Source organism: Castanea sativa, chromosome 6, assembly GCF_040712315.1.
Source record: "Castanea sativa cultivar Marrone di Chiusa Pesio chromosome 6, ASM4071231v1".
Lineage (NCBI taxonomy): Eukaryota > Viridiplantae > Streptophyta > Magnoliopsida > Fagales > Fagaceae > Castanea > Castanea sativa.
The window spans coordinates 47,766,833-47,793,822 of NC_134018.1; the positions used below are offsets into that span (position 1 = coordinate 47,766,833).

At 34.1% G+C, this 26,990-nt stretch overlaps 4 protein-coding genes across 5 annotated transcripts; all 4 read left to right on the plus strand.

The window, feature by feature from the left end:
- Nucleotides 1-5,713: 5,713 nt before the first annotated feature.
- Nucleotides 5,714-6,250, plus strand: LOC142640091 (uncharacterized). The gene has a single exon (XM_075814186.1). It carries the CDS (start codon nucleotides 5,714-5,716, stop codon nucleotides 6,248-6,250), a length of 537 nt encoding a protein of 178 aa, XP_075670301.1.
- Nucleotides 6,251-12,026: 5,776 nt separating this feature from the next.
- Nucleotides 12,027-12,804, plus strand: LOC142638088 (histone H4). Its single transcript, XM_075812086.1, has one exon. The coding sequence runs from the start codon at nucleotides 12,108-12,110 to the stop codon at nucleotides 12,417-12,419; it is 312 nt and encodes a 103-aa protein (XP_075668201.1). The 5' UTR covers nucleotides 12,027-12,107; the 3' UTR covers nucleotides 12,420-12,804.
- A 3,252-nt stretch (nucleotides 12,805-16,056) lies between these two features.
- Nucleotides 16,057-20,289, plus strand: LOC142641014 (ACT domain-containing protein ACR9). Its single transcript, XM_075815367.1, has 6 exons — nucleotides 16,057-16,526; nucleotides 17,360-17,578; nucleotides 17,666-17,771; nucleotides 18,591-18,945; nucleotides 19,325-19,609; nucleotides 19,707-20,289. The coding sequence occupies exons 1-6, from the start codon at nucleotides 16,373-16,375 to the stop codon at nucleotides 19,851-19,853; spliced, it is 1,266 nt and encodes a 421-aa protein (XP_075671482.1). The 5' UTR covers nucleotides 16,057-16,372; the 3' UTR covers nucleotides 19,854-20,289.
- A 945-nt stretch (nucleotides 20,290-21,234) lies between these two features.
- LOC142638916 (uncharacterized) lies at nucleotides 21,235-25,093 on the plus strand. 2 transcript variants are annotated; one of them, XM_075812991.1, is made up of 5 exons: nucleotides 21,235-21,336; nucleotides 21,451-21,480; nucleotides 22,460-22,672; nucleotides 24,171-24,263; nucleotides 24,446-25,093. In XM_075812991.1, the coding sequence occupies exons 3-5, from the start codon at nucleotides 22,566-22,568 to the stop codon at nucleotides 24,960-24,962; spliced, it is 717 nt and encodes a 238-aa protein (XP_075669106.1). In that variant the 5' UTR covers nucleotides 21,235-21,336; nucleotides 21,451-21,480; nucleotides 22,460-22,565; the 3' UTR covers nucleotides 24,963-25,093. The 2 variants fall into 2 exon arrangements, with proteins under 2 accessions (XP_075669106.1, XP_075669107.1); XM_075812992.1 differs by lacking the exons at nucleotides 21,235-21,336; nucleotides 21,451-21,480 and adding an exon at nucleotides 21,581-21,686.
- The last annotated feature ends 1,897 nt before the right edge of the window (nucleotides 25,094-26,990 follow it).

The following is a 26,990-nucleotide window of genomic DNA, read 5'->3' on the forward strand; positions in this document are numbered from 1 at the left end:
TCAGTAACATCAAGGCCCAGAAACAAGTATCAATAAATATTATCTGAACTGTATTAGAGCGATTGTCGACACTAGTTTCATCGAAACATCTATAGTTTCTCTTTGACGGCTTTCTTGAGCATAGTTAGCAAGATAGTATTGATTATCTGTGCCATTTTACGACATACAAATCATCTGTGGCCACTTTATTAACCATTTCCCTGATCATCCAGCAAGATACATGCCCAAAAAAACCACTTCAACAAAATCAAATTTTGACCTTGAGAAAACAACGTACGTACATTCATCTTCAGGCTTAACAGTTGCATTTCCGCCTCTTAACAGAAGCAACATAAATTGAACAACTGCAAATAAACCAGCCTATGTTTTCATCAAGAACTAGTTTGACTCCCTCCAACAACTGCACCTACATTATCCATTTAGCCACCGATGAAATGTTTAGCAAATCGCGAAAAAAGAAAAAGAAACAAGTTTTACAAAAGCCCTTCCTCCTCCTGTCCAAAAGGTCTTGATCTAGCACAGGTGCCAAACATTCGCCAAGTCACCTAAAATCACAAGGATATAGTTATGAACAAATTGCCACACGCGCGCGCGCACAAAAATCTCTCCATCATTGTTAAAACTAGAAGGACATAATTCTAATCAGAGATAAGAGACATCTACGGTGATAATGTAATTCATATACAAGCATAAAGCATTGTTTGACATACAAACCATGGAAGAATTTTGTTCCAAATATATTTTTTCACATATTACCAAGTCAACCAATATTGGCATTGCCATCAACAGAAGAGAGAATTTGGGCGAGAATACTCAGGCTTAAATTGTAAATGATGGCTTAACCAAAAGATGACAAACATGTATACTAACAGCAAATTCATAAGCTAAGCACCCTTGAGCTGGCTCGCTCTCGCAGCGCTCCATGGCTTCTGTGACCAATCCACTTACCATATACTTACAGCTATCCAGACCGTAAAATTGACATGAATGAAGCTTAAGAGAAAGTGCACATGTTATAGCACAAATAACATTAGATTTCATTCACCACAGTCTCGTCTGATTTATTCTGAACACACAAGAAATCATTCTGGCCCAAATGAAACTAACACGAACTAATGTTTTTCAACGAAGCTATAGCATAGGAGATCCATACATTTCACACACTACCAACAATTACCATTGAGTCTTACCATGGTTCAAGTGATTAAGCCGTACAATTATGTCTGGATATTTTTCCACACTATCAGAGACATACATAACTACATGTCTTGGGTGGTCAATTCAATGCAAATGCAAGCAGTGTCGAATATTAAAAGTTCACGATTGGTTCATTTAATTTTGTTCTGAACACGAGCCAATTAAGCTCAAGCTCATCACTGAGCTATATTTATATATGAAAATATTGAAGTTCCGAATTCTAACTTCTTCTAGCCAACATCGCTTTCTTGCTAGCGAAAAATACGACGCTGTCATTCATGTCCTTACCAATTCTCTATTAAATCCTAAATGCCTCTTATCAGGAGTCTGTTTGGATAGAACTTATTGCTGAAAACTGAAAATACTGTAGCAAAATAATTTTTAAATGTGTAAAAAATACTGTTCATGCCAAAAAAGTACTGTTCATTGGCCTAAAATCACTGTTCATGGTCAATGAACAGTGACAGACACGCTGAAAAAAAAAAAAAAACCAAAACGTAAACGCAGGACGTGGACGTTGAAACCAAACGCCCTCTAGGTATCTAAAAGTCATCACAGATTCAAAATGAGCTTAACAAATATAGATCCTATGATCAAGTAAAAAATCAGGGACAGACCCAGGTGGGGCCCAAGGGGCCCAGGCCCCCAAGTCCAATTTATTTTTCTTTTTTTTAGTTATTATATATTTTATTTTGTAGTTGAGCTCCTTACAAAAACCTAAAGCCCATTTCTCATCAATAAGCCTAATTAGCTTCACCCAAATAGCAACTATCCAACTCAAAAACTTAATAAAAATAATAAAAACTTTGACAATGATTATTGTATTTTAGCACCCAAAAAAAAAAAATTTACCAACAAAGAACAAAAAAATCATGTGTTATTAGAGAAGCTAAAGTTCTTCATTCAATTAAAAAACTCAAATTCTCTCTATTCATTTATTATTTTAATGAGTTGTTTATATTATTCTAAATGAAGTGATAAAAAAAAATAGAACATTTGACATTAGTTTTGTATCGTAAAGAGAGGTGGCAAAATAGATAAAATAGTTTTTTGAAGTGCTAAAAGCTAAAATTTTTAGCAAAACCACTCTAGTGAATGCTCTAACTTCAACAAAAAAAACAACAACAAAATTCCTAGCTAGCTTAGTGCACGTTTGGATTCGGCTGAAAAGCAAAGCAAACGCACATCTGCGTTTTTGTGTGGGTCACGTGCACTATTCACGAGACCCGCAAGTATTTTTTTAGCAAAAATAACTTAAAAACTAGGTTCCACAGCACTATTCACATTTAAAAATTATTTTACTACAGTGTTTTCAGTTTTAAATTTTTAGCAATAAGCAGTATCCAAACAAACCCTTAGTATTAAAATATATATATATATATTTTTTTTTTTTTATCTTTATTGGTAAATGATTACATCTTAATGTATATAGCAACAACGATTTTGTGTATTTAAATGATTGCGTCCCTGAATTAAGTGTGTATTTAGCATTAGCTTAAAAAGCCAACTTTTTTTTACTATATTTAGCTTATTTTTGCTACTATTCATGAGTTCATTACACTTTTGGGTATTATTCATGAGCCTCATTGTACTATTTCAGACACTTTTTAGCTTTATCTAAATACTTTCAGCAAAAAAAAAAAAATCAATTTTAGCAAAATAAGCTATTCCCAAACCGATCCTAAATCATCATCAAATTAAAAGCTACTCATATTAACATGCATGCACATATTCTTCATCAAAATAAACAAATAAGATGAAAATATATGATCATAGTCGAATTAGAGATTTGGGACGTACTACTTCTTCTTGTGCCTCTGCACGAAGGGAGACTTCTTCGCGTTCTCTTCTGCAAACAAAATATTTCGAAGCAAAAAAATGATTAAAATCGATTTTTTCTTTTGAAGTAATGATGAAGTAAAATTATAGAGTAGGAAGGAGAAAGGTCTAGAAATGGAGTACATATATATACCAATGAGGCTAATGACTCGTTTGGATAGAGGAGAGAAGGAGGGAGAGTGGAGGAGAGTAGGCTTAAAATAGACTAATTTTAGGCAAAATTTACTCTACTCTACTCTACTCCCCCTCCCTCTCCCTCAATCCAAACAGGCCATAAGTGAGTATTTGGTGATGATAGCGTCGGTGATTGTGAATCCAACAATAAACGACCAATTCTGATTCCATTCACGCTTGAAGAACAAAGGCCACGGATCAAAATTCCTCGTTCTCTCTCTCTCTCTCTCTCTCTCTCTCTCTCTCTCCTTCCTGAATTCTTCCTAGCTCACTAAAATTTTCTACACAAACACATGTAGTAGCCAATAGTCACTAGTTACTCTATTTGGAAGAATTGAAAATATCAGTGCTGAAATTACTCAGGTGTCCTCATAATTTAAGAAAACCGTCGTCGTTTTGCTTTGCCAGTTTCCATAAGACCCTTCCAAACAAAAACAAAAAAACTTTGCAAGATTGTACCTTAAAGTTGTGTTATTAGGATTTTGGAAAATAAACAAATTTGCACCTCTCTAAATAGTTCAATTTTTCACCCTTGAAGTTTGGCAATTTCCCAATAATATCATGTTATCTTTGACAGGGACGGACCCAGGTGGGAGCCCCCCTTGGGCCCAAAAAAAAAAATGTAGTAGGGAAAATTTTCCCAAAAAAAAGGCTTAGGCCCCCCTCCAAAAATCATGAACCATCCTTAGCCCAGCCGGCCAGCCCAGGAGGCAAGAGCCCATGACCCATGTAAATAAAAAAAAAATGTAAAAAAGAAAACTCAGCAGTCCAAAACCAAACGGAAAAAGTGAAAAACGAAGGAAAAAAAGAAAGAAAGGAAAGTGAGAGGCGAGAGACTTAGAGAGTACTCAGAGACGCTGCCACGTTGTGACGCCACCGCCCACGCCCACGCCCACGCGAGAGAGACCTATCTTGCTACCTAGTACCCACGTCGACATCACGCGAGACCTGTCACTGTCCCTGTCAGCTGTCGCATACGGCATACCCAAACTGGAAACGGCCACACCAACGCCGCCACGCGAGACCCATCTTGCCGCCGACGGCGGTTGCTCAATCTGCCCAACCCAGCTTCGTTGCTCCAGCCTTCACAGTTCACAGGTATGTAATCTATCATTTCCTTCAAAACCTAATATAATGTTTGTGAATCTCATAATCTAACAATCTGTGCTTGTGGACTCTTAGTGTTTGTGTTTTTACTGATTAGTGAAGAACTGATGTTGGTGATTGTGAATTGAATATGTGCTGCCTGTGTTTTTTTTTTTGGCTTTGTGACTCTCTATCAATCTGTGTTTGTGACTCTCTCTCTTGTATTATATAGACGAGAGAGAGAGAGAGAGAGAGAGAGTAGAGTTTGTAGAGATTACTCAGATTAGAGAATATATTAGTGTAGTGTTTGACTGATTGTTCTTTGTTGACTGGTAGTTTGGCAATATTAGGGACAAGTGATAGAAAAAAAAAGGGTAAAGTTAAGAAAAGTTTTTGTTAGTAGTGCAAAATAAATATATAGTGTCAATAGTGGGATTGGGTTAGTGGGTCAGTGTCAGAAATATGGAGACAAGACAAAGACAAATAGATAAATAAAGGCAAAGACCAAAGACAAAAAGAAAAAAACAAATCATATAATATAGAAAATTGTCACACAAATTGAAGAAAATAACAATGATTCACTTGCGCCTATTGTTAACTCATAATGCTAAATTAGATAAATTTATAAATTGAAAAGAAATGAGAAATACTAAATTTATAATAAAATGCATCATGCATGTTACCTAAATTCTAGTATTTGTCTTTAGTTAGTAACAACAACCGTTTGTGAGATAATACATATGATTCTTATTTTATTTGTAGATCATGAAAAAATCAACTACAATGTTTGATTTTTTCAAATGAAAATATTCAAATTTTTCATAAGTCAACGTGGGATTGCCAACAACTAATATTGCTATTCCAATTTCAGAAAATGTGGATGAACGAATTCTAGAAAATATTCATTCCCAATTCCAGAAAATGTCAATGTTCCAATCCCAAAAAATATTCATTCTCCAATTCCAAAAAATGCCAATATCCCAATTCCAGAAAATAACCATATCTCTCAAACACAATTTCAAAAAGTTGATCTTGATTCTTTGGATTATGATCCTGGAACATGCAAAAAAAAAAAGGGAATATCATGTTAATCAACGTGATGAAACTCGACGGGCTTACATTAAAAATAGTATGCACCAACCTCCTCTAGGGACATTTTAAAAAAAGTGGAAAACACAATCGTAGTTTTCAAGTTTCTTGGTTTGAATATTATTCAACATGGCTTGAATATTCTCCTACGAAAGATGCAGCTTATTGTCTACCCTGCTTTGTCTTTCATAATCCAAATGGGGTTGTGGGACAAAATACATTCACTGTTGGTGGATTTAGAAATTGGAAAAAAGTTAGGGGCAAAAATTGTTATTTTCAAGGTCATATAGGAAAAGATCCTAACTCAGCTCATAGAGTTGCCGAGCAAATGCGTGAGGATTTGATGAACCAATGGCAACATTTACAAAGGGTAGTTGATCATTTCACAATTGAACAAATTGCAAATAATCGGTTGCAACTGAAGGCCTTAATTTATATTGTCCGACATCTTGCCTTTCAAGCTATATTGTTTAGAGGTCGAGATGAAAGCTTTAGTTTATCTAATCGTGGGAACTTTCTTGAAGGATTGAACATTGTCACTTTTTGGAATGAGGAGGTTGCTGACATAATAGAAAAAGCTCCCAAAAATGCAACCTACACATCACTTGAGATTCAAAGGGAAATTCTACATGTTTACTTAGTTAAAGTGAAGAAGGCAATTCGAGAAGAAATTAGAGATGCAAAGTTTTGCATGATGGTTGATGAAGCTCATAATGAGTCCACGAAAGAGCAAATGGCTATGGTTTTTAGATATGTTGATAGAAAAGGCTTTGTGAAAGAACATTTTTTTGGACTTATTCACATTGTTGACACTGTGGCTTTGACTCTAAATAAAGGGATATATTATTTGTTATCTCAACATTGATTAGATATACAAAATATTTGAGGGCAAGGATATGATGGAGTAAGCAACATGCAAGGCATGTAGAATGGATTACAAGCTTTAATTTTGAATGATTGCTCATATGTTTACTACATCCATTGTTTTGCACATCGCTTACAATTGACATTAGTAAATGCATCAAAACAAGTTGTTCCTGTTAGTGAGTTTTTTCTTAAATTGTTTTTGGTGATCAAAACTGTTAATACTTCATACAAGCGTAATGAGCAATTGAAAGTTACCAATGCTAATAAAATAGCACGTTTGATTGATCTTGAAGAGCTTGGGACTGTAGTGGACTTAATCAAATTGACACTTTACAACGACCTATAGAAACAAGTTGGAGTTCACATTTTAGATCAATTTCAAGCTTATTAAAGATTTTTACTTCAATTGTTGAAGTTTTACTAAATATAATTGATGGTGCAAGTGATGGAGAACACCGGGCAGAAGTAAAGTCAGCTAATGATGGTTTAACTTCATTTGAATTTGTCTTCATCTTGCATCTTGAGAAGGAAACTATGGAGATCATTGATAAATTTTGTCAAACTTTGCAAAGCCAATCTCAAGACATTTTAAATGTCATGCATTTAGTTTTATCTACTAAAGCACTTATCTAAAAATTTAGAGATGCTAGATGGGATAGCTTACTCACCACAATGATATCATTTTGTGAGACGCATTGCATTGATGTCATAGATATGAATGCTTGTTATGTTGGGAGGCGAGGTTGAGCTCGTAATCAACAAGATAACGTTACAATTGAGCACCATTATCGAGTAAATATTTTTGATGCTGCAATAGATTCTCAACAACAGAAACTAAATCATTGGTTTAAAGAAGATGCAATAGAGTTACTTAGGCTTAGCTCAACTTTAGAACCTCAGGAGGCATTAAAATCAGTTAGAAGTAGTGATCTTTGTTTGTTGGTAAATAATTTATATCCACAAGATTTCACAGATTATGACAAATAAGTGTTGGAGAAGGAGCTTTATCATTTTGAGCACAATGTAATCTAGGATCCAGAGTTCAAAAAATTGAACAGTTTATCTAAGTTGTGTCAATGGTTTTTGAGAACTGGAAACTCAGAATATTACAAACTTGTTTATAGAATTGTGAAACTTGTGCTTACTCTTCCAATTTCTACTACTGCTACATAGCAGGCATTTTCAACTATGAAAGTTGTCAGAACTAGCCTTCGAAACAAAATGGAAAATGATTTTTTAACGAACTCTTTGATGTTATGCATTGAAAAGGATATAGCTTTGACATTTAGTTTGGATTCAATCGTAGATGATTTTGAATATTTGAAAGAGCGTCGAGTTCCCTTTTCATAAATGATTATATTAAGAAACAATAGCGTTTCTTGTCTTTTGTTTTTGTTGATAAATGATTATATCTTAATATTATTAAGAAACAATGATTTTTGGGTATTTGTCTTTGTTGATAGTTTGTTAATACTATATGGGTATTTGTCTTGGTTGATAGTTTATTAATACTATATGGATGCGTATTTGAATTTTTTTTTTGTTGCTTATCTCTAGCCTCCCCAGCTTGAAATCTTGGGTCCGTCCTTGATCTTTGATAACAAAGTATTTTGTGTATAAATATTTATGGTTTCCAATGTATTTCATTATATCAGAGTTGGTAGTTTGGAAAATATTACTCAAATAATTCACCACAATCCCCTCCAATTCGTTTTATTGTATTTGTCAATGTATTTGGCTACCTTGGATAGTCTAATATGACGTTTATCATCATCTTCATATGTGGCTTCTAAGTGCTTGTATTTTGTATTTAAATCGTTTGATCAAAGTCCAAACCTCGGTTAGTATGTTGTGGATCTATGGTAGACCCCAAAATTTTATGACTAGGATTTGGTTGATGTTATTGTATCCCTCCTCTATAAGTTGGACAAGTCCTGATTGTTGATTCCACGTAACTTCTTTCATTTTTCACAATTCATTGTCACAAGACTCTAGTTAATACATGTTTATTTTGCCTCAGTTGTTTGTAAACATGATTATAACTTTTTTTTTGTTTTGTTTTCCCCCTAATGTTGTGTCCAAAGTTGTTTGAGTACTTTATTATTTCCCTAGTAGTCATATTGGTCCCACATGACCAACACACACCGTGTTATTACAGGAATCCCATAAGAATTGCCCCAAAATATTGGCTAGATGTTTTAAGCTCAAATAAATAAATCGTTGACCACCTCTCTAAATACTAAAAAAATACTTTATAACAACCAAACTACATACTATATGACCTGCATCATACTAGGTTCATATGAACTTACTCAGAGGTCGAGGGTTGACCACCTTTCCATAAAAAAAGAGTGCATACAAAAATATCATCACCCATTTTACATATGCATTTATTGCATATAAGTATAACCCACCATCATTTGCATTTAATATAATGAAACATCTCGACTAACTTGAAGGGGAACATTTCGTCATGAACTTCTCCTAACTAAAGGGGGACTAGGGGAGAAGCTCACCAACCCATCAACAAAATCTTAAATACTCTTATCAAACTAACGAGAAAGAAATGTATGCACCATTTACAATAGTTACCCTAAAACTTCGTATTAAGTGTTACACTATGGTTTCACTTAATAGCTTATCATTCAAAATGCTTCTAACTAACCCTACTAGTTAATATATGGAGTAGGATAATTACAAGACCTGTTTCCCTTTTGCATGCCCCTAAATTGGCAAATCATTTTGGAGATCCAAATTGTGGGGACTAAGGGGAATTCCCGAGCAGCCCTATGGCCCAATTACAAATTGGGCCATGAGAACAAATTAGACCAAGCTCGTATGATTGAAAGGAGTCTCAGGAGACAACGGGTTGTAAGAAAAATGAAGTATAGCTAAACTTCCTGCATGAGAAAGGAAATGCCACAATAAATTGATTCCCGTGAAAAGGATGGAGAGTTAACCATACTTCTGGTCAGGTGCATAGATGATTCACACGTGGCCACCATGTGGCACTAAGAACCACGAGAAACTTCCAGAACATGCAAGAGGAGTGAAGATTTTTATCCCTGCCTCAATTTGGGAGCTCTCACCTAACCTCTACCACATTAAATGCATATAAGATAGCCTGAACATGAAAAATATCTCACAGAAGGCATAATTTAGGGATAAGTAAGGGGAGGAAACCAATAAAGTAAAAAAAATATATCCCTGAGACTCTGGCTGGTGCAAGGTAGCTGTGAAGAGATTGAAGCTATAAAAAGGGGGAGAAGAAACAATAATGGGACACTAAGAAATTTAGGCAAAAAAGGATAAAAAGAGAAAGAGAGAAAAAAAAAAAAGGAAGGAGGGTGGTACCACAGGGAAAGGGGAATTTTCTATTGTAATAGTTGAATTGTATTATTGTAAAAGTTAAATCAAAGAAATCAACTACTTGTGTTTCCCATTGTGGAATGTTTATCCCTAGTTTTTAATTTTCCTTAAACTGTGTTAATTGTTGTATTGTTTGGCCGAGGAGAATTCCTCGGGGGATCAATTCTTGAGCCTCTACACAAGCTATATTTCAACTAGACTCCCTTGTGTGATTTTGTTTTTTAACTTACACACTCACATTAAATGTCATTATTCATGAAACCTTCTTAGGAGCTCATGTTTTTCAATTCTCTTTGTTTTTTTGTGTAATATTCAAAACATTATAAAATTTTCCATTTTTCAATTATACGTTGAAAGTAACTACATGCATGTGATGTGTTACAATTATATGATGTTATGAACATGTTATATTTATGAGTTACATAAACATATGCCAAATTAACATGAGGTGAGTTTTGTTTTGTTTTGTGTGTCTTTATAAAAAAAAAAAAAGCTAAGATAAGTCATGAGTTATTGTTATATACATTGATTGATAGAAGTGGCAAAATCTGACACAACTCACGAACATAATACAACTAATCCGTTTATAAACAGGTCATGGGTTGAGGGTAAACGAGTTCAGGTCATATTCGGGTTGACACGGCTAACCCGTTTAAATAATGGATCGTATACATATTCAACATGCAAACCCATTGGACCTGTTTAGCTTATAAAATTATTAGTTATTTTGATATTATTGCTTAATTAATGGTTGTTTTTATATGTTTATTACTATATTTATAGTTGTAATTGTATTTTGATTTTAGATATATGAAAATTGATAAAAATTATATAGGTTTATTATGACCTATTAATTAAATAGATTATTAAATGAGTCATTTGTATTGACCTTTATATGATTTATTAATTAAACGAGTTAAACGTGTCGGGTCGACCTGTTTAATAAACAGGTCGTGTTTGGGTTAAAGATTCCTATCACGTTTACTAAATAGGTCGGGTTCGAGTCAACTCATATAGCCAAATACACATAGCTCGACACGACAAGGACCTGACCCGTGAACACGAATTGCCACCCCTATTGATTGACAATTGTGTTTTTCATTTCTATTTCCTAATCTCAGTCTCCCTTAACTTTCTTTTTTCTTTATCCAAATCTTTCTCTGAAATTTTCTCCCTTTTCCTTCTTAAAATAAACAACACAACAACTATTTTTTTGGTTCTTTTATCTTCAAAAAAAAAAAACGAAAAAGGTGATTACTTTGCTATTTTCTGTTTGGTAGCCAAGAAAATAAAAAAGAAAAGCTTAAATAATCAAAAGGAAAATCCATAAAAAAGCCTCATCCCCTCCATGTAGTGTTTGGAAGCCGAGAAAAAGAAAAAGAAAAAGGTCCTTAGAAAACAAGCCATTTTCTACTCCACAAAGAAACCCATGAAAACCTAATCACACAATTTAAGCTCCTAAATGCACCACAAAATTGCCACCAACCACCAAGCAAACATCAAAACTGTGGATACTCATGTCAGCCAAACCCAAATCCAGTCCCACCACCACAAGATCTCCACACCGAAGTAGAGAGATGAGAAAGGAAGCGGATCCATAATCCATCATGGCAAGATTTAGACAACCAAAGGCAAAGAAAATTGGGAGAGAAAAAGAGTGTTAGATGAGATTGTAAAAAAAAAAGAGAAAGAGAGTTAGATTTGGAAAAACAAAAATTGAGAGAGAAAGAGCATACGGTGAGACTAAGAAAAAGAGTAGAGGATGTTAGGGTATGGTAAGATTTCGTTATTAATGGTGGATGTTAACACCATCTGTGCTAAAGGATTAAATTGAACATTTTTAACAAATTGTGGATGTGTTTGGTATTTCTTTAAATCTCAGAGTAGTTTTTTTTAATTTACCCTATATATACATATATATATTTTGCTTCATGTTTATAAACTATTTTTATTTGTTGATCTTGATCTGCTTAAAATTGGTCAGGGAAGGGAAGAGTATAACTATAGATATCTATAAAAAAAAGTTTCAAAAAGTTATGTAGAAAATATAGATAAATAAAATGTTAAAAGGCAAAAATATTCTCAGACAAACATTCAAATTTGTCCCAGAGAAAGCGCCATACCAAAATTTCCTTAGCCCGCTACACGGGCACAAAAAAATTTAAAAAAACGTAAGAACCACGATCCGTGTCACACATCCATCTAGTACTCTCAACCGTCGATCCTCATTTTATCGACGCCCCAAAATCATCGAAACCCAAACACGCGGATCCATATTCCACTCCATCGATTACCTCAAAAATCCAACGGCGCCCATCATCCCAAACCAAATTCAAAAAAACCCCACCATATCGCGCTCAAGCCCCAAAACCCCCTTCCTATAAATACCAACTCCGCCACTCACTTCCACATCAAAAACCCTAACCCTAAATCCCCAAATCACAGTACACCAAATCCAATCTCAAAGAACTTCAAGAGCAACAAAAATGTCAGGCCGTGGAAAGGGAGGCAAGGGATTGGGCAAAGGAGGAGCCAAGAGGCACAGGAAGGTTCTGAGAGATAACATTCAGGGAATCACAAAGCCAGCCATTCGGAGATTGGCGAGGAGAGGAGGAGTCAAGAGGATCAGCGGCCTCATCTACGAAGAAACCAGAGGAGTCCTCAAGATCTTCTTGGAGAACGTGATTCGTGATGCCGTGACTTACACTGAGCACGCTAGGAGGAAAACTGTGACCGCCATGGATGTGGTCTACGCGCTCAAGAGGCAGGGAAGGACCCTGTATGGTTTTGGGGGTTGATTAAGTTGAAATTTGCACCTGGTTTTCTTGGTATATGTTGTTAAGCCATAATTTTTAGTTTTGGAAAATGAATGAAATGGAATTTTCCTTCCCGGGTTTTGTGAAATGGATTCAACTGTGAAATGCATTTCTTATGCTCATTCTCATTCTGATCTGAATCAATGTTCGCGCCTTTTGTTCTGCCATTTTTAATAGGCTGAAATGGCGATTTTAAAAAGGATCTTTGTTTTTGGTGTTCGTGTTTGTAGCAAAATGTGAAGATCTTTGGCTAAAAGAGCGAGTGTGAGCTTATTTGTTTATTTTGGATGTAATTTTTCTGCTAGAATTTCATTGTTATTATCTCCTTGATGAAATTTGATTAGAGTAAATTTACATTTTGACTAAAGAACTATTTGTTTATTTGGATGAAAATTAATTAAGTGTAGAATGAATATATTAAGATATATGGATGCGGCTATAATATGAGTTTAATTTGGTGGCATAAGCATTTATAATATATATATATATATATTTTTTTTTTTTGAGAGAATTCTAATTTATAGTGTTTGTTCTTGATAATAGTTATTTATTTTTAGATTAAGATACTAATTAGTTTTTGGTGTAAGCGGAGATTGAACTTTATATATTTTATACAATTATAAAAGATTTTACTAATAAAACTAATTAGAACTTACATAATATATATATATATATATATGAGTATTTTAGTGTATGTACTTTGAAAGATTATACAAAGATACAAAGATTAAAAAATCAAAAGAAGTTTCAAAAGTATAAAAAAAATTGAACGCTAAGAGCATTTTTATTAGTTGTTTCATAAAAAATGTCATTTTGATATATTAAAAATTTATTTTATTATTTTATCATATCATTTTATAATATTTTATTTATTAGATATTTTAATTTTATATATTGAAATAATATTTACTATATATTAAAATAATATATTTATTTAAAACTTAGCAATATACAATCATACAGCCTAGTGGCAATCATCACCAACTAAGAATCAACAATCACTATTATAACCATTGTCACAACAACCACCATCACTATAACTATTGCCACAACAACCACTATCGCTACAACCATTGCCATAAATTACAAGCACAATCACTGGATCCTCCAACAAATTTTTAATTCAAGAATTACAACAAAAGAGGAAAAAAAAAAACTTAAAATCTTCAACAAAACCCCACCATACACATTACAATTGGCCACCACCATACCCAAGCACAATCTATAATCACAATCACATGGAATCTACAACCGAAGGAAAAAAAAAACAAGTGGGAGATCAAAATAGATCACTCCATTGCGGCGGGCTATGAGAGTGACATGGAGGTCAAAAAAAAAAAGACAGAGAGGGAGAGTGATAGGAAAAAATAAGTGATAGAGAAGGTGCAGAGAGAAAGTGACAAAAGAAAAAAGGGGAAAAAAAAAGAAAGAAAAAGGGAGGGGTGGGGGTTCTAGAGAAAGAAAGAAGGAAAAAAAAAAAGGAGGAGAGGTGATATTGAGAAAATGAAGTAAGGCAGAGAAAGAAAGAAAAAAAAGAAAGAGAGAAGAAAGAGTTATAAATGAAGAGTGAGAAATGGAATAAAAAATTATTTTTTATTTTAGCATAGTTATCCATACCGTTCCATCTTTGGAGCGGTACTGTTCATATATATTAAAAATTATGAGATTTGGAACATTTTATAAGAAGAGTTTTTTACTGTTTGGTGTGTCAAATGTCAAATATTTGGCATTTGACACACTTAATGAGAATGCTCTAATATGAGTTTTATAAGGCCATTTGAGCTGCTCATGTTTGGCTTGAAATCAAGTGGCTAAAATTGTGTTGTATGAAATTGGAGGGTTCAAATTAAGTTATTATATTACTTGGTTGAGCTTAAACTTATGGAAACTTGAGTATATAAGTTGACTAATTATGTGGTTAATCTGCTTGTCCACACAATTCATGAGTTAACGACTAAATTATGCTATAAATTAATGATTAATAAGTGTCAAGTGGTTAATCCACTTGAGGTTTTTTTTTTTTTTTTTTACCAAAAAAAAAAGTGTCATGGTACGAAGATAAGGTTTTTACATCAAATAATTGAATATCTGTTTTGGCTAATATGGGCAAATATCATAATGATAAATGTATTTATTTATCAAAAAAGGTCCGGTTAATATAGAGAAACATGATAATGTCTAAAATCAAAAAAAAAAAAAAAAAAAAAAAAACATGATAATGTCTGGTTGTCTATTCTCAAGACGTTTTGTGCGGTTGTCAATTTAAAAGGCCAACTTGTTGTACCCGACTGACACTGTCTTTGGCTCAAAGCCATTTCCAGAATCATCGGTCCCTGCGTCAACGTCAAATCAAAATCGTGATGAGACAACCTCAGGCTAAAGTTCTTTCTTCATTATTAGTGTGAACTTGATTTCATCGAATTTTATGCGTGATTTAAAAAAAAAAAAATTTATAAGAAATGCGTGATGGTTTTATTTATTTTGGATGGAATGCGCGATTATTTTAGAAATGCTCATTGTCGTTGCTGTTGGACCATCTTAGGGTGGTTAGAGGTCTTATCTGGTTTTTTGCTTTTGTTAATTATCTCCAAGATTTTAATAGACACAGGTTAATTTTGACAATATTCTATTGGCTCTTCTTTTCTTTATTTTATTTTTTTTTTAGAAAAAGAAGTTTTATAACTTAATTATAATACTTTAGGTTTGTTTAGATACAACTAAAAATACTGTAACAAAATAATTTTTAAATGTATGAATAATACCGTAGGACCATTTTTTAATATTTTTTTGAATAAAGTGGTAGTAGGTCCCGTAAATAGTGCGTAAATAGTACATGGACAATAAGAAATGACAGATGGGACATCACTTCTCAGTAAAAAAAAAAAAAAACTAAAAACGCAAACGTCAAGACACAGCCGCTATCCAAACATTATATTTGTCGTCTTTTTAATAGAATGTAAGTTCGAAATTCTTCCCCGTCTTATGGAATTATATTTATAAAAAAACCGATTGATTGTTTTTATTTTTTTTATATATAATATCTTAAATTTAATACCTTAAGACTTAAGTTCACTAGTTAAATTCAAATACATTATTACATATTAACCACTTAAATACAAATAATATCTAAGTTTTAACCTTCAATTTTTAACACTTTATAAATTATCATCTTTTGTTAATATAGTGAAATTGTTAGTATGGTGTTTTTTGTCTTTTGATTATAATAGTTTTTTATCATCAAATCAAGACACTAATAAATTTTTGGTGGAGAAAGAGATTGAACTCTAAATTTTTTATTTACCTATAAAAAATTTATTCAATCAATTAATTGAAATCATAATATTGTGCCTGTCTAAATTCAGCATTAAAATACTTCCGAATTCCCATCCCTAGTTCAGGAGAGAAACAAGCAATGGAGTGTTATCCCAAGAGACCATGAGGATTGTGACTCCAAACAGTAGCAGATTACAGTAACACCCATATAAAAATTTATAAAAAAAAAAAAAAACGTGGCTAATAGTTTGCCACAGATATTTGATATTTTCTGACATGGACTTAGCTATCAGGTGGGCTCCACCAAGCCGACAACCTCTTTTTCTCTTCTCTTCACTTCTGACTCGCTCTCTTTTGAAAGAAAATGGCAAAAAACCAAAAATATTTATAATCTCACCGCTGTGTCCCAAACACAAAAAAAAAACCGTACAATACACTAATACTAATACCAGTCCATTTCCAGCCAACCCCTTTGACCTATCTATCACTTGCCGCCGCAAGCAACAGCTCAATAGAGCTCAGCTCTGGAGCGAGGAGGAGGAGGAGGAGGAGGAATATATTTATGTGTTGCTCCTAGGGAGGTTGGGGGCATTAAAGTCATTTGGTACCTCTCTCTTTCTCTTTTTCTCCTCTTCTCTGCTCTCCTCTGCTCAGCTCAGGAAATGGGCATTCGCTGCGACGACGTCGTGTTGATTGAGCGGGCCAAAACATCCGACGAGCCCTCCGTCATTACGGTGAATTGTCCCGACAAGGCTGGGCTTGGCTGCGATCTTTCTAGAATAATCCTCGAGTTCGGACTTTGCATTACCAGAGGAGGTGAATGTTTCATGTTTCATAGTACTGTGTTACTTCAAAGTTTTGCTTTTTTTTTTTTTTTTTATAAATAATTTGAACTCGTTATTAGTGTCTCTTAGCTAGAGATTTTTATTGAGATTTGTTTTTGTCTTTGTTTGTACAAATTATAGGTGCCACTTGCCACTATCTTTGCTCTCTGTTTTTTGTTTGTTTGTTCGGTTGGAATTTATGTATCTTTTAAGAATGTCTTGGTTGGTAGCATCAAAATTAGGTAAAATTGATTTCTTTTGAAATAAGTTTGATTCTTCTTCAGAGTTTGAGTTCATCTTTTAGTTGGGCCTTAATAGAACCAAAAAAATAGAAGAGAAAAGAAGAGAGGTTTCACTATCCACTGCAACACAACAATAATTCTAACTTTTACATCATTGATTCTCATGTACCCAACTCTATGAACTAGTGCCAACTCATAATATAGCTAAATATATTGGGAAGTCATAATAAGGTAGATAGAATTATTGTTGGGATTGCGTGTGAATGATAAGAGAGAGGGAAGGCGAGAATAAGATTTAACATGTTTCAGGTTGACACATTAAAATTAAGAATTTAGGGTATTATTTGCCTACTCTATAACTATAAGTACATGGGTACATGGGCTTACAATGAATTCAGGCCTCTTGGGATATAATATCTCTAACAATAACAAATGTCAAATCTAGCTACCACCACCACTATGTCATTTTTAATTTTAATTTTTCCCACCGTATGCTTATCAACGCCTCTTCTGACAGTGGTGTTGATAAAGTTCTGTTATCATTTGAATATTAATTAATAATGCAGAATTTTCTCTTGTGCAGATTCTTCAAAGGATGGAAGATGGTGTTACCTGGTATTGTGGGTTGTTCCACAACATAGCTCGCTTAAAGTTGATTGGGAAAGCTTGAAATGCCGGCTTCTATCTGCATGCCCTTCTTGTTTGTTTTCATATTACTTCAATCAGCAATCGAATGGTCCCTCGCCATCTCCACTATACCTTTTAAAGTTTTGGTGCCTTGACCAAAAAGGATCATTACATGGTATGCACAAGGAACTCTTTAGTTGTTGTCCTCTATAATGTACTTTTTCTGTGAAAGAAGCTGATGTATTGTTTGGCATATATGCAGATATTACTAGGGTGCTTTGTGAGCTTGATCTTTCAATTCAAAGGGTAAAAGTGATGCCAACCCCAGATGGCCGGGTTTTAGACCTGTTCTTCATCACAGACGGCATGTGAGTTATTATACTATGGTTCATAAGAGTTTTACATTAACAAACATGCGGTGTTTTTAGTTTATTGTGTGATATAGAATGCAGTCTATGCTTTAAGTTGGATCTTTTGGGGCATTGTTTTGATTTAAGTTCCACTTCTTAAATATGTTGGGACTTGAGTTGATGCCTTGGATTCTATATTAACTTAATCTATTTCTAACAAGCTAGGCGGATCACCTGTTTCTGTTGGATTGGTGGGTTGCATTGAACTGGATGTTTTGCAATCCTCAAATTCTCATTTCTGGCTTGGCTGCCAATTAACAAACAAAATTTCTTGAACTTTTGCTGACAATTATTAATAACTGTACAATTAATTATTATAAATGAATGACTAATATATCTTCCACCATGATGTACCCAAATAGCTTTCTTTGATTTGATATTGCGAGGTTCCTATACAGAAAACATTGATGACAGAATTGCCACAAAAAAAAAAAAAAAACCTTAATTTATTATTGTTCAATTGACTGCTCTGTCTCCAGTTCATTAAGTGTATCTTTCTTTATGACAACACCTGGTTCAGTTGGGCCAATGAGCTATAGCTCAACTGGCACTTCTCCCATAATAATGGGATGTAGGGTGAGGTTGTGGGTTCTAGATTCACAGGGTGCTTGTGTAACTTACTAATAAAAAAACTTTGGTTCAAATGGAACTTTTTTTTCAACATTCACTTCATTTGATTGAGAAAAGCAATAGTTTCAGAAAGTGCAAAATCAATGTGACTGAAATGACTAACAGTGGACTTGTGAACCGTGATAATTTTAAACTGAATCATTTCAGGGAGCTATTAGACACAAAACAGAGGCGAGAAGATGTGTGTGAACATCTGACAGCTGTTCTAGGAAAGAATTTTATCAACTGTGAACTTCAGTTGGCAGGGCCTGAGTATGAGCGTTTGCGGGGGTTTTCAGATCTGCCACCAGCAGTTGCTGAAGAATTATTTAGTAGTGAGCCGTCAGACAAGTACACTTCCATGTTGCAAGCTCTCAGCCCAAGTATGAAAACAGTAAATAAGGCGACTATTACTGTAGATAATTTAATGAGTCCAGTGCATACTTTGCTTCAGATACGATGTGTTGATCACAAGGGCCTGATATATGATGTTATGAGGATTTCTAAAGACTGCAATATTCAGGTACTTAGTCATGAGTTCCTTGCTTGCTGTTTGACCCTGTTGGTTATCAGTCTTATGACCAGTTGTCTCAATATAGTTAGGCCTGACTCTATAGATCTGGCTTGTATAGGAACCTAAATTAGTTTTTCCCTTGCAGTTATCCTCTTCTAGCTGGTCAGTTTGCTGTCATCTGTGTTGATTGTTATGGAGATAAGAGTTTTCTTTGATGGTTGTGGTCATTTAGCTGTCAATGAATGATAGCTTTTCCTTTTAAGTGGAAACACTTTCATGTTTCTTATTAGGCCAATGTGCTTTTTCAATGCTATATCGTTGGGTATTATTGATTTATGCTTTCAATAAGGAGTTGCCATATAAGGTTGTCTTGTTGTTTCTTATTCAGATTGTCTATGGTAGATTTTCTTCAAGTGTGGAAGGCATCCGAAATATGGACTTGTTTGTCCAGCAAACAGATGGGAAGAAGATTGTGGATCCTGAGAGACAGATTGCATTGTGTTCTCGATTAAAAGAGGAGACGCTTCACCCGTTGCGGGTGATTATTGCCAACCGGGGCCCCGATACTGAACTCTTGGTTGCTAATCCAGTTGAGTTATCTGGAAAGGGAAGGCCCCGTGTATTCTACGACGTTACATTTGCTCTAAAAACGTTAGGAATATGCATTTTCTCGGTAAGAATTTGATGTTAAATTCTTTTGTGAATTTTTTCATATATTGTTCCTTTACATGAAAAATTCTCTGAATAAACTCCCTTTGTTTTTGGTCTAGGCTGAAATTGTGAGGCATTCAACATCAGATCGCCAGTGGGAAGTCTACAAATTTCTCTTGGAGGAATCAAGTGAATTCCCTTTGGCAAGCAGTCGAGCGAGAAGTCTGATTGTAAACAGAGTTAGAAGAACATTAATGGGCTGGTGAGCTGCTTCATTTGCTACATTTATTTTGGTGAGGAATGCAGTTTTGCCAGCAGAATAGTATATGCACTACTGCATTTTCTCGACCAATTGACATCTCTACCTTACAAGTGCGCCTTTGTTTGCTGATGCATGACAGATGAGTTTTCAGTTGTTGCAGTTTGACTCTTTTTTGAGTTAGCAGATCTATGTGTTGTTGCAAGGCTCTCACCATTGTAAATAATCTGGCGTTCTGTTTTTCTAAGCTTAATTTTTTTGTAACCCATGTATCTTCATATACCTATACATGGATTTCGCGCATATCCTCAAACTTCCTAGTATCTTGTAAGTGAGCTTGGCAAGCAGTTCATACTTCATAAAGCCAACCATTTCAGCCTTAGAATGAATAAAAGGACTGGAAAGAATAGAAAAGTTTGAACCTTATTAGTTTGTTGATGATCCATAACTGTTTCCAAAATCTTAGAACTAAGGCTTGGTGTACAAGTAAAGTATATTTCCAAACGTGAATAAAACTTAAAGTCACGTTTTCACGTTACAACAACATACTGTGTATAACATATTTTCCTTTTTCAAATACCCGGTCGCCTTCTTTTTCCTAATTACTAATTGTCAGGTAATATCATGCATATATGCTTGCCTATTGTTTCATGACATAGAAGAGTGGTAGAAAAAAAAATTGACCTAATTGTAAAGCACATAATGTAAAAACCAGATTTTCAATTGTATGTGTGTGTTTATCAGTATATATCTTGCACTCCTAGTTCTCAGAATTGTCCCTGCACGCTTCGATGTGGCACATTTGCCATGAGGATGAATGTAAAATTAGAGGGTTGGCAAATGACCTTTGTTTATTAATTAAATATAAAAATGGTTGTATCTTCACATTTATACTTATTGGTGTCAAAAGGACAGCTGAATAGATAGGACCAATTGAGTGTTAGCTCATCCTCTATTAACAGATGGCTTTCATTTTCGTGATTTATTAACTAGTTTGAATTATCTCAACCTATATACAACAAAGGAAAAATAGTTTATGCGTCAGGTGCATGAAACTATTGTTTCACTTGACAAGTGGGTCTCACATCTCATCCAACAAAATGTTTCTCTTTGAAGTTCCTATTAAAAGTTTTCATAATTTTATACCTATTAAAAAAAACATAATTTTGTGCCACAACATCTATAAAAAAAGAAGAAGACCATTTCTCCTCCCCAAAAAACAATAATCTATTTGCTTATAAATTTTAAAAAAAATGAAATTAAGTTGAGGATTGAATTTGATTGGCATCTCTTATCACTTTTATCATTTTTTTTACGTTGGATTGGATTATTTATGAATCTATTTGTGGAGTTATTACGTGGGAGAAAATTATGCAGCAAAAAAAAAAAAAAACCAATAAAGACGTATCTTGAGAAAGGTGGCAAACCAAACACCCAATCCAACGGCCAACACAACCCATTACTTCATTGTTACGGTGTCGTTTACTAAAGTATGCTCGTATGAATTCGTCAAGTTTTAAAATTTAGCTGTTTTTAAGTTTTAAAAAACCTGTTTTTAAAACCTTTGAAATCCGCTATTCCTAATCTGGGGTTTTGGTATTCAGCTTCTGTTTGGTTCTAACGTATGAACTAAGGTATGTTCCTCCCTCAACAATTCAGACATACTGTGTTTATATTATAATTTTTTTTTTTGGTGATGGTTTCGTAATGAAACCTCTCTGGTGGAGAATTCTTCTTACTTTTTTTTACGCTTTTTGGTGACCAATGATGACACAGGTTTCTAGATTTGTCTGAATTTTTTTTTTTCCACCTTGACTTTCTGTTTGGTTGCTGAGAAAAGGTAGGAAAATTCATTTGGTTTTCAAGAAAACAAAGAGTGATGCTAAGTTTAAAAAAAATTCTGGGCTTTTGTTAAATTCCTTTGATGGTTTTTTTTGGGGGATGGGGGGGGGGAAGGTGTGAATTTTTGAGGTGTGGGTTTCTCCAAATGTTTGATTTAGAAGCTACATTATAAAATAAGGTTGAATACGAGGTTGACAGATGGGCTATTGTACTGGGTTTGAATCGTTTGCATATTGGTCAATAAGGGTACATTGTTTTGTTTTGTTTTGGTTTTTTTTTTTTTTTGGGCGTGTTCTCTGGTTGGTTAGATATGCACTTATGCTTATTGGTTTTTATGGAAAACTTAGGACTTAGAATTAAATGAAAGTATGACATTGAAACTTTTTAGGAGTAGATAGGACGGATTGTTGATTTCTGCGTGAAGAAAAGGTCAAGTTGTTTGTTTTTTCATTTTTTAATCCTCTGTCACTACCATTTGCTTCTAAAAAGTTCAATTGTAGTGGTGTTCTCAGTCTAATATTGAAGCAGCTGATGTTAATGACTGATTGTTTGCTTTGCTTCCTGTGCTGCAGTCCCTCTTTCATTTTTTGTCCTCTTTGTATTCTCACTCCTTTTTTTTTTTACTGATGTTTGATTGTTTAGTTAAATTAGGTTCAAATAAGAGTGTTTTGGTTTATAATTCTTGTTTCTTCGTCTTCTTCTTCCTTTTGGGAAGACTGGAAGTAGACTTTGTTACATTATGGAATTTTTGTTTTCCGGTTGTGTTTGCAGGTTGGAAACTCACTGGTTTGGGATTTAGTATCTATAGAGTCGGTGGTGGTTTTGGAACGTTTTCTATTTTGCATATCCCTAAGAGAATTACTACCAGGTTTTTGAGATGGGTCTTGATAGGAGCAGAAGCCCAGCACGGGCTAAGAGGTTTCGAAGTGGTGAACGGGCATCTTATCGTGATGCACCTTATCCAAGGGACCGTCGTACTTACCGGTAGGCTTTCACCATGGTTTAATAGCTACTCTATACTTGTATGCACATTTTATTATTCTTGGCATTTCTCTTCTCTTGTATAGTACCAGTATGCTAAGGCAATATTTTCTGCTTTTTTGTCAAAATATATCATAATTTTCTTAATACTATGTGATTTCTGATGTTATAGCGATCAAAGTTTATTTCTCACTAATCATACTGTTTCATTGTGATCGTAAACTAATTAAGTTTAACACATGCGTGCGCGCACACACACATAGATATTATACATATATATATATATATATATATGTATATATATATATATATATATATTCCTAAGTTGTTTTACATCAGAGTCTTAAGCAGAGCAAAATGCATATGGTGATTCTTATATCCCACACTATAAAGAAGAAAAATCTCTTTACCCCTTCATGAGTTTGTGTAGCCATAGGTTAGGTTATCAGCACCTGTCTGTCAAGGCCTATTTCCCACACTAAAAAGGACAAAAATATCTTTAACCCTTTATGAGTTTGTGTAGCCATAGGTTAGGTTATCAGCACCTGTCTGTCAAGCCCAGTCTTCTTTTGTATGGGAGGTGATCATTATATTGATATAAGCATCTGTCTGTCTCTCAAGCCCACAGCCTTCTTTCATAGGTTAGGTCAAGAAGAACTCCCAAGCTTTTTTGCTGTTGAAATTAGGTATAGGTGATCATTCTAGTGCTGAAGGTTGCCAATTGAAAATGCGGTACATCCCAAATATTAATTTTTGTCTAAAATTTTCTTTCTATATCTTTACTATTTGGCTTTTTATGAATGGCACACTACAAAGGCGTAAGAAATTTTTGTTGGAAAAATGTAGCTACAGTGGTTTAGATTCTAATGTGATGTAAATTTATGTATTATAAAGTATTTAGGGAAAAAAAAAGTTAATTGATGATGGTGCAATAGTCTTTTAAGTTTTAGTTTTAGTTGGTAGCTTTGAAAGGTCTTGGAAAAGACCAGGCTGGATAGGTACTAGGTTATGTAGCTGGCCCTGCAGGATGTTAATTGAAATGGTAAGAATGGTCTTCCATATGATGTTGCATAGGACATGGTAGAATCATTGAAGAATGGAAAATGGAAGAAAAAGGAAAAGAAATATGAGAAACTTGAATTAAATAGTGAATATCAATATCAAGTTTGGGAGTTATTCAATATGTAGAATGTAGCAGGCTGGAAGGCTGAAGCATTGTTGAGGTGGCTTGCTTGTGATAATTTTGCTTCAGTTATTCATTGATCCAAGGAAAAGGTTTGCAATTGTTTTTTTTTTTCTCGTTAATGAAAAGTGAATGCTTATTGAAGTTGATCTTTTAGGGTAAGAGACATTTACTGGAAAACTTCTACGTTTTGAAATTGGCGAAACTTATTCATTCATGTGTGGACTTCGTCTATGTGTTAAAATTTAAAACTAATCTTTCTATTGAAACTAGCAATTTTTTGTCTATATTGTATCTTATTATGCTGTTACTTTTCAGGCAAGACTATCTGTGCAACAAATGTAAGCGACCTGGGCATTTTGCTAGAGATTGTCCAAATGTGACCGTATGCAACAACTGTGGACTTCCTGGGTGAGAATTTCCTTGTTTAATTTTGGTAGATCCTTTCATGTTTTCTCAGAGGAAAAAAAAAAGCGTAAAAACTTGGCTTCTTTACATGACTGTGAATCCTGATGTTCTGTTATACTAATTAATCTGCTTTCTGCAGAAAGGTGCTGATTGTTTTACTACTGTTACATGATACTTTATTCTAGGCACATTGCTGCTGAATGCAACTCGACAACCGTGTGTTGGAACTGTAAGGAGCCTGGACATCTAGCAAGCCAATGCCCCAATGATCCAGTGTGCCATATGTGCGGTAAGATAGGTCACTTGGCTCGTGATTGCACAAACCCTGGTCTTCCAGCTCACGATTCAAGGCTTTGCAACAACTGCTACAAGCAAGGACACATTGCTGCTGATTGCACCAACGAGAAGGCCTGTAACAATTGCCGTAAAACTGGTCACCTTGCTCGTGACTGCCCCAATGAACCTGTGTGCAACATCTGCAACATATCAGGTCATGTGGCCCGTCAATGCCATAAGTCAACTTTGGCATCTGAGATAGGAGGTCCTTTCCGTGATATCATTTGCCGCAATTGTGGTCACCCTGGCCATATCAGCCGTGACTGTGTTTCTATTGTCATCTGCACGAACTGTGGTGGAAGAGGCCACCAATCTTTTGAGTGCCCCTCTGGTCGAATGTTTGACCGTGGCCTACGTAGGTATTGAGCACCTTGTGGGTAGGATTTATTCTGAGGTTATTTCCTACTGAATATTGAGTCATGACTCATGATACATTGTGATTATGAATTGACTGATTCTAAATGAAAGAAATAGTTGTTGTCTGTCTCCCTGTTGAATTTGAATTTATTAGTCTCCCAAAGCGCTCTTTTCTAGTTACTGTTGCGATTTTTTTTGTTATGAATTTAATCATGTCACAACTCACAAATGATCTCTTGTGGTATGGTACTGAACGCCTGTTCAGCATTAGGTTTGGGAGTTCTATGTTCAAGCTACTGGGTGACTTTAATGGTGGTTAAATTTATGAGAGTAGGCAATGGTTTGCCAAAGGGCTATGTGATGGATTGGCATGACATGGATTTCTCACTCAAGGAGAGTTTTATATCATGGCCTTCGCTGCGGCACCAGTGAAGCCAGTGCTTGCATTGGCCCGTGGCAGTCTTGTGCAGTTGTGCTCTTTTATGGGTGCACGTTCTACTACTAACTGTTTCTGGCCATGTGAAATAGGCTGTATTGATTGGAATTCTGACAAAGATTTGTGGTTTTTTATTAAAATTTGTGGTACATTTTTTACTCTCAATTGTTACTCCCTCCGTCCCACTTAGTTTGTCCTCTATTCCATTTTGGGATGTCCCAAAATATTGTCCTGTTTCAAATAATAAAAGTCATTAATTTACTAATGTTCCTATTATACCCCTATTTAATTTTCAAAACTATTCCATTTGAAAAGAAAATCAACAAATTTATTTAAGGGTAGTTTTGGAAACTAATACATTTTTAAAAGTTAGACAAGACAATAAATGATGTTCTCTTAAAAAATTTAACTTTTCAAACAGGACAAACTAAATGGGACGAAAGGAGTATCATTTTAGCTTTTTACGTTTCAAAATTTTCACTTTAATACTTCATGTTTAATTTCGTTTTCATATTGGTCCATTTGTTCATTTTCATTAGTAATTTGATAATACTTGACATTATTCTGGTTTTGTCTTAATAAACAACACTTTCTTTTTAGCACTTAACACTTCATTAGAAACTTGTAACTCTTTCTCATTACTTAAAGCCTCACTTTACTGTTACAAGAATGTGTAATTAAGTGTGTGTTTAGCAGTAAGTTTGTTTCTTGAAAAAAAAAAAAAACTTCAGTTTTGTTGGGAAGAAGTCTGAACTCTGAACTCTGAACTCTGAACACACACAATATATAAACCACACACACAAAATGAGCCTAAGCCCAGTTAAGAACCTACTGAATTGGGCCTTCATGAATCCAAAGAAAAAAAAAAACAAAAGAGTCAGCTTTTGACTAATCGAAAGCCGCCACAGGTCAAAAGTACCGTTTCGTTCACGTACCTGTCGTGCATGCCATTTTAGCCAATTGAAAATATCCCGTGAGATAATAATGTTTAGCTTATTTTCATAAATTTTAAATAAATTATTTATTTTTTCTATTTTATCCTTAAATTATCAAATCTTTTTAAAAAAAATATTCCTTTACATAAATAATTAAAAACCAAATATAAACTATTAATTATGATAAATTCATTCAAATTATAGTCTAACATTTCAAAATAACAAGCACAATACAAAAATAAATATTTAAATTCTTGAATATTTTTATTCTTAATAATAATTTTTAAAAGAGTTTAATCTATAACAAAACAACCTGACAACGTTTAGGTCAATAAGACCATAGAAGTAGAAATAAAAGTAAAAGTAGTTCATCAATAATGAAACAAATGCGATTAATTACATATATAATGTATTCACCACTACATTTGTGAGCACTTGAATAAAGGCAAGGAAAAGATATTGATGATTTATTTTATATTTTTTCTTAATTGCTTAAATGATAAGGAAAAAAATAGTTAAAATTGTCAATTTATAAAAAATATAATTTTTTTTTAAGTTTAGGAATCTAAATTTCCACTTATTTTAAAGGAAATTCACATTTCTACTGAGGCTGCGTTTGGTTGGGTGTAAAATATTTTCCGGGTGTAAAATAATTTCAACTGAAAA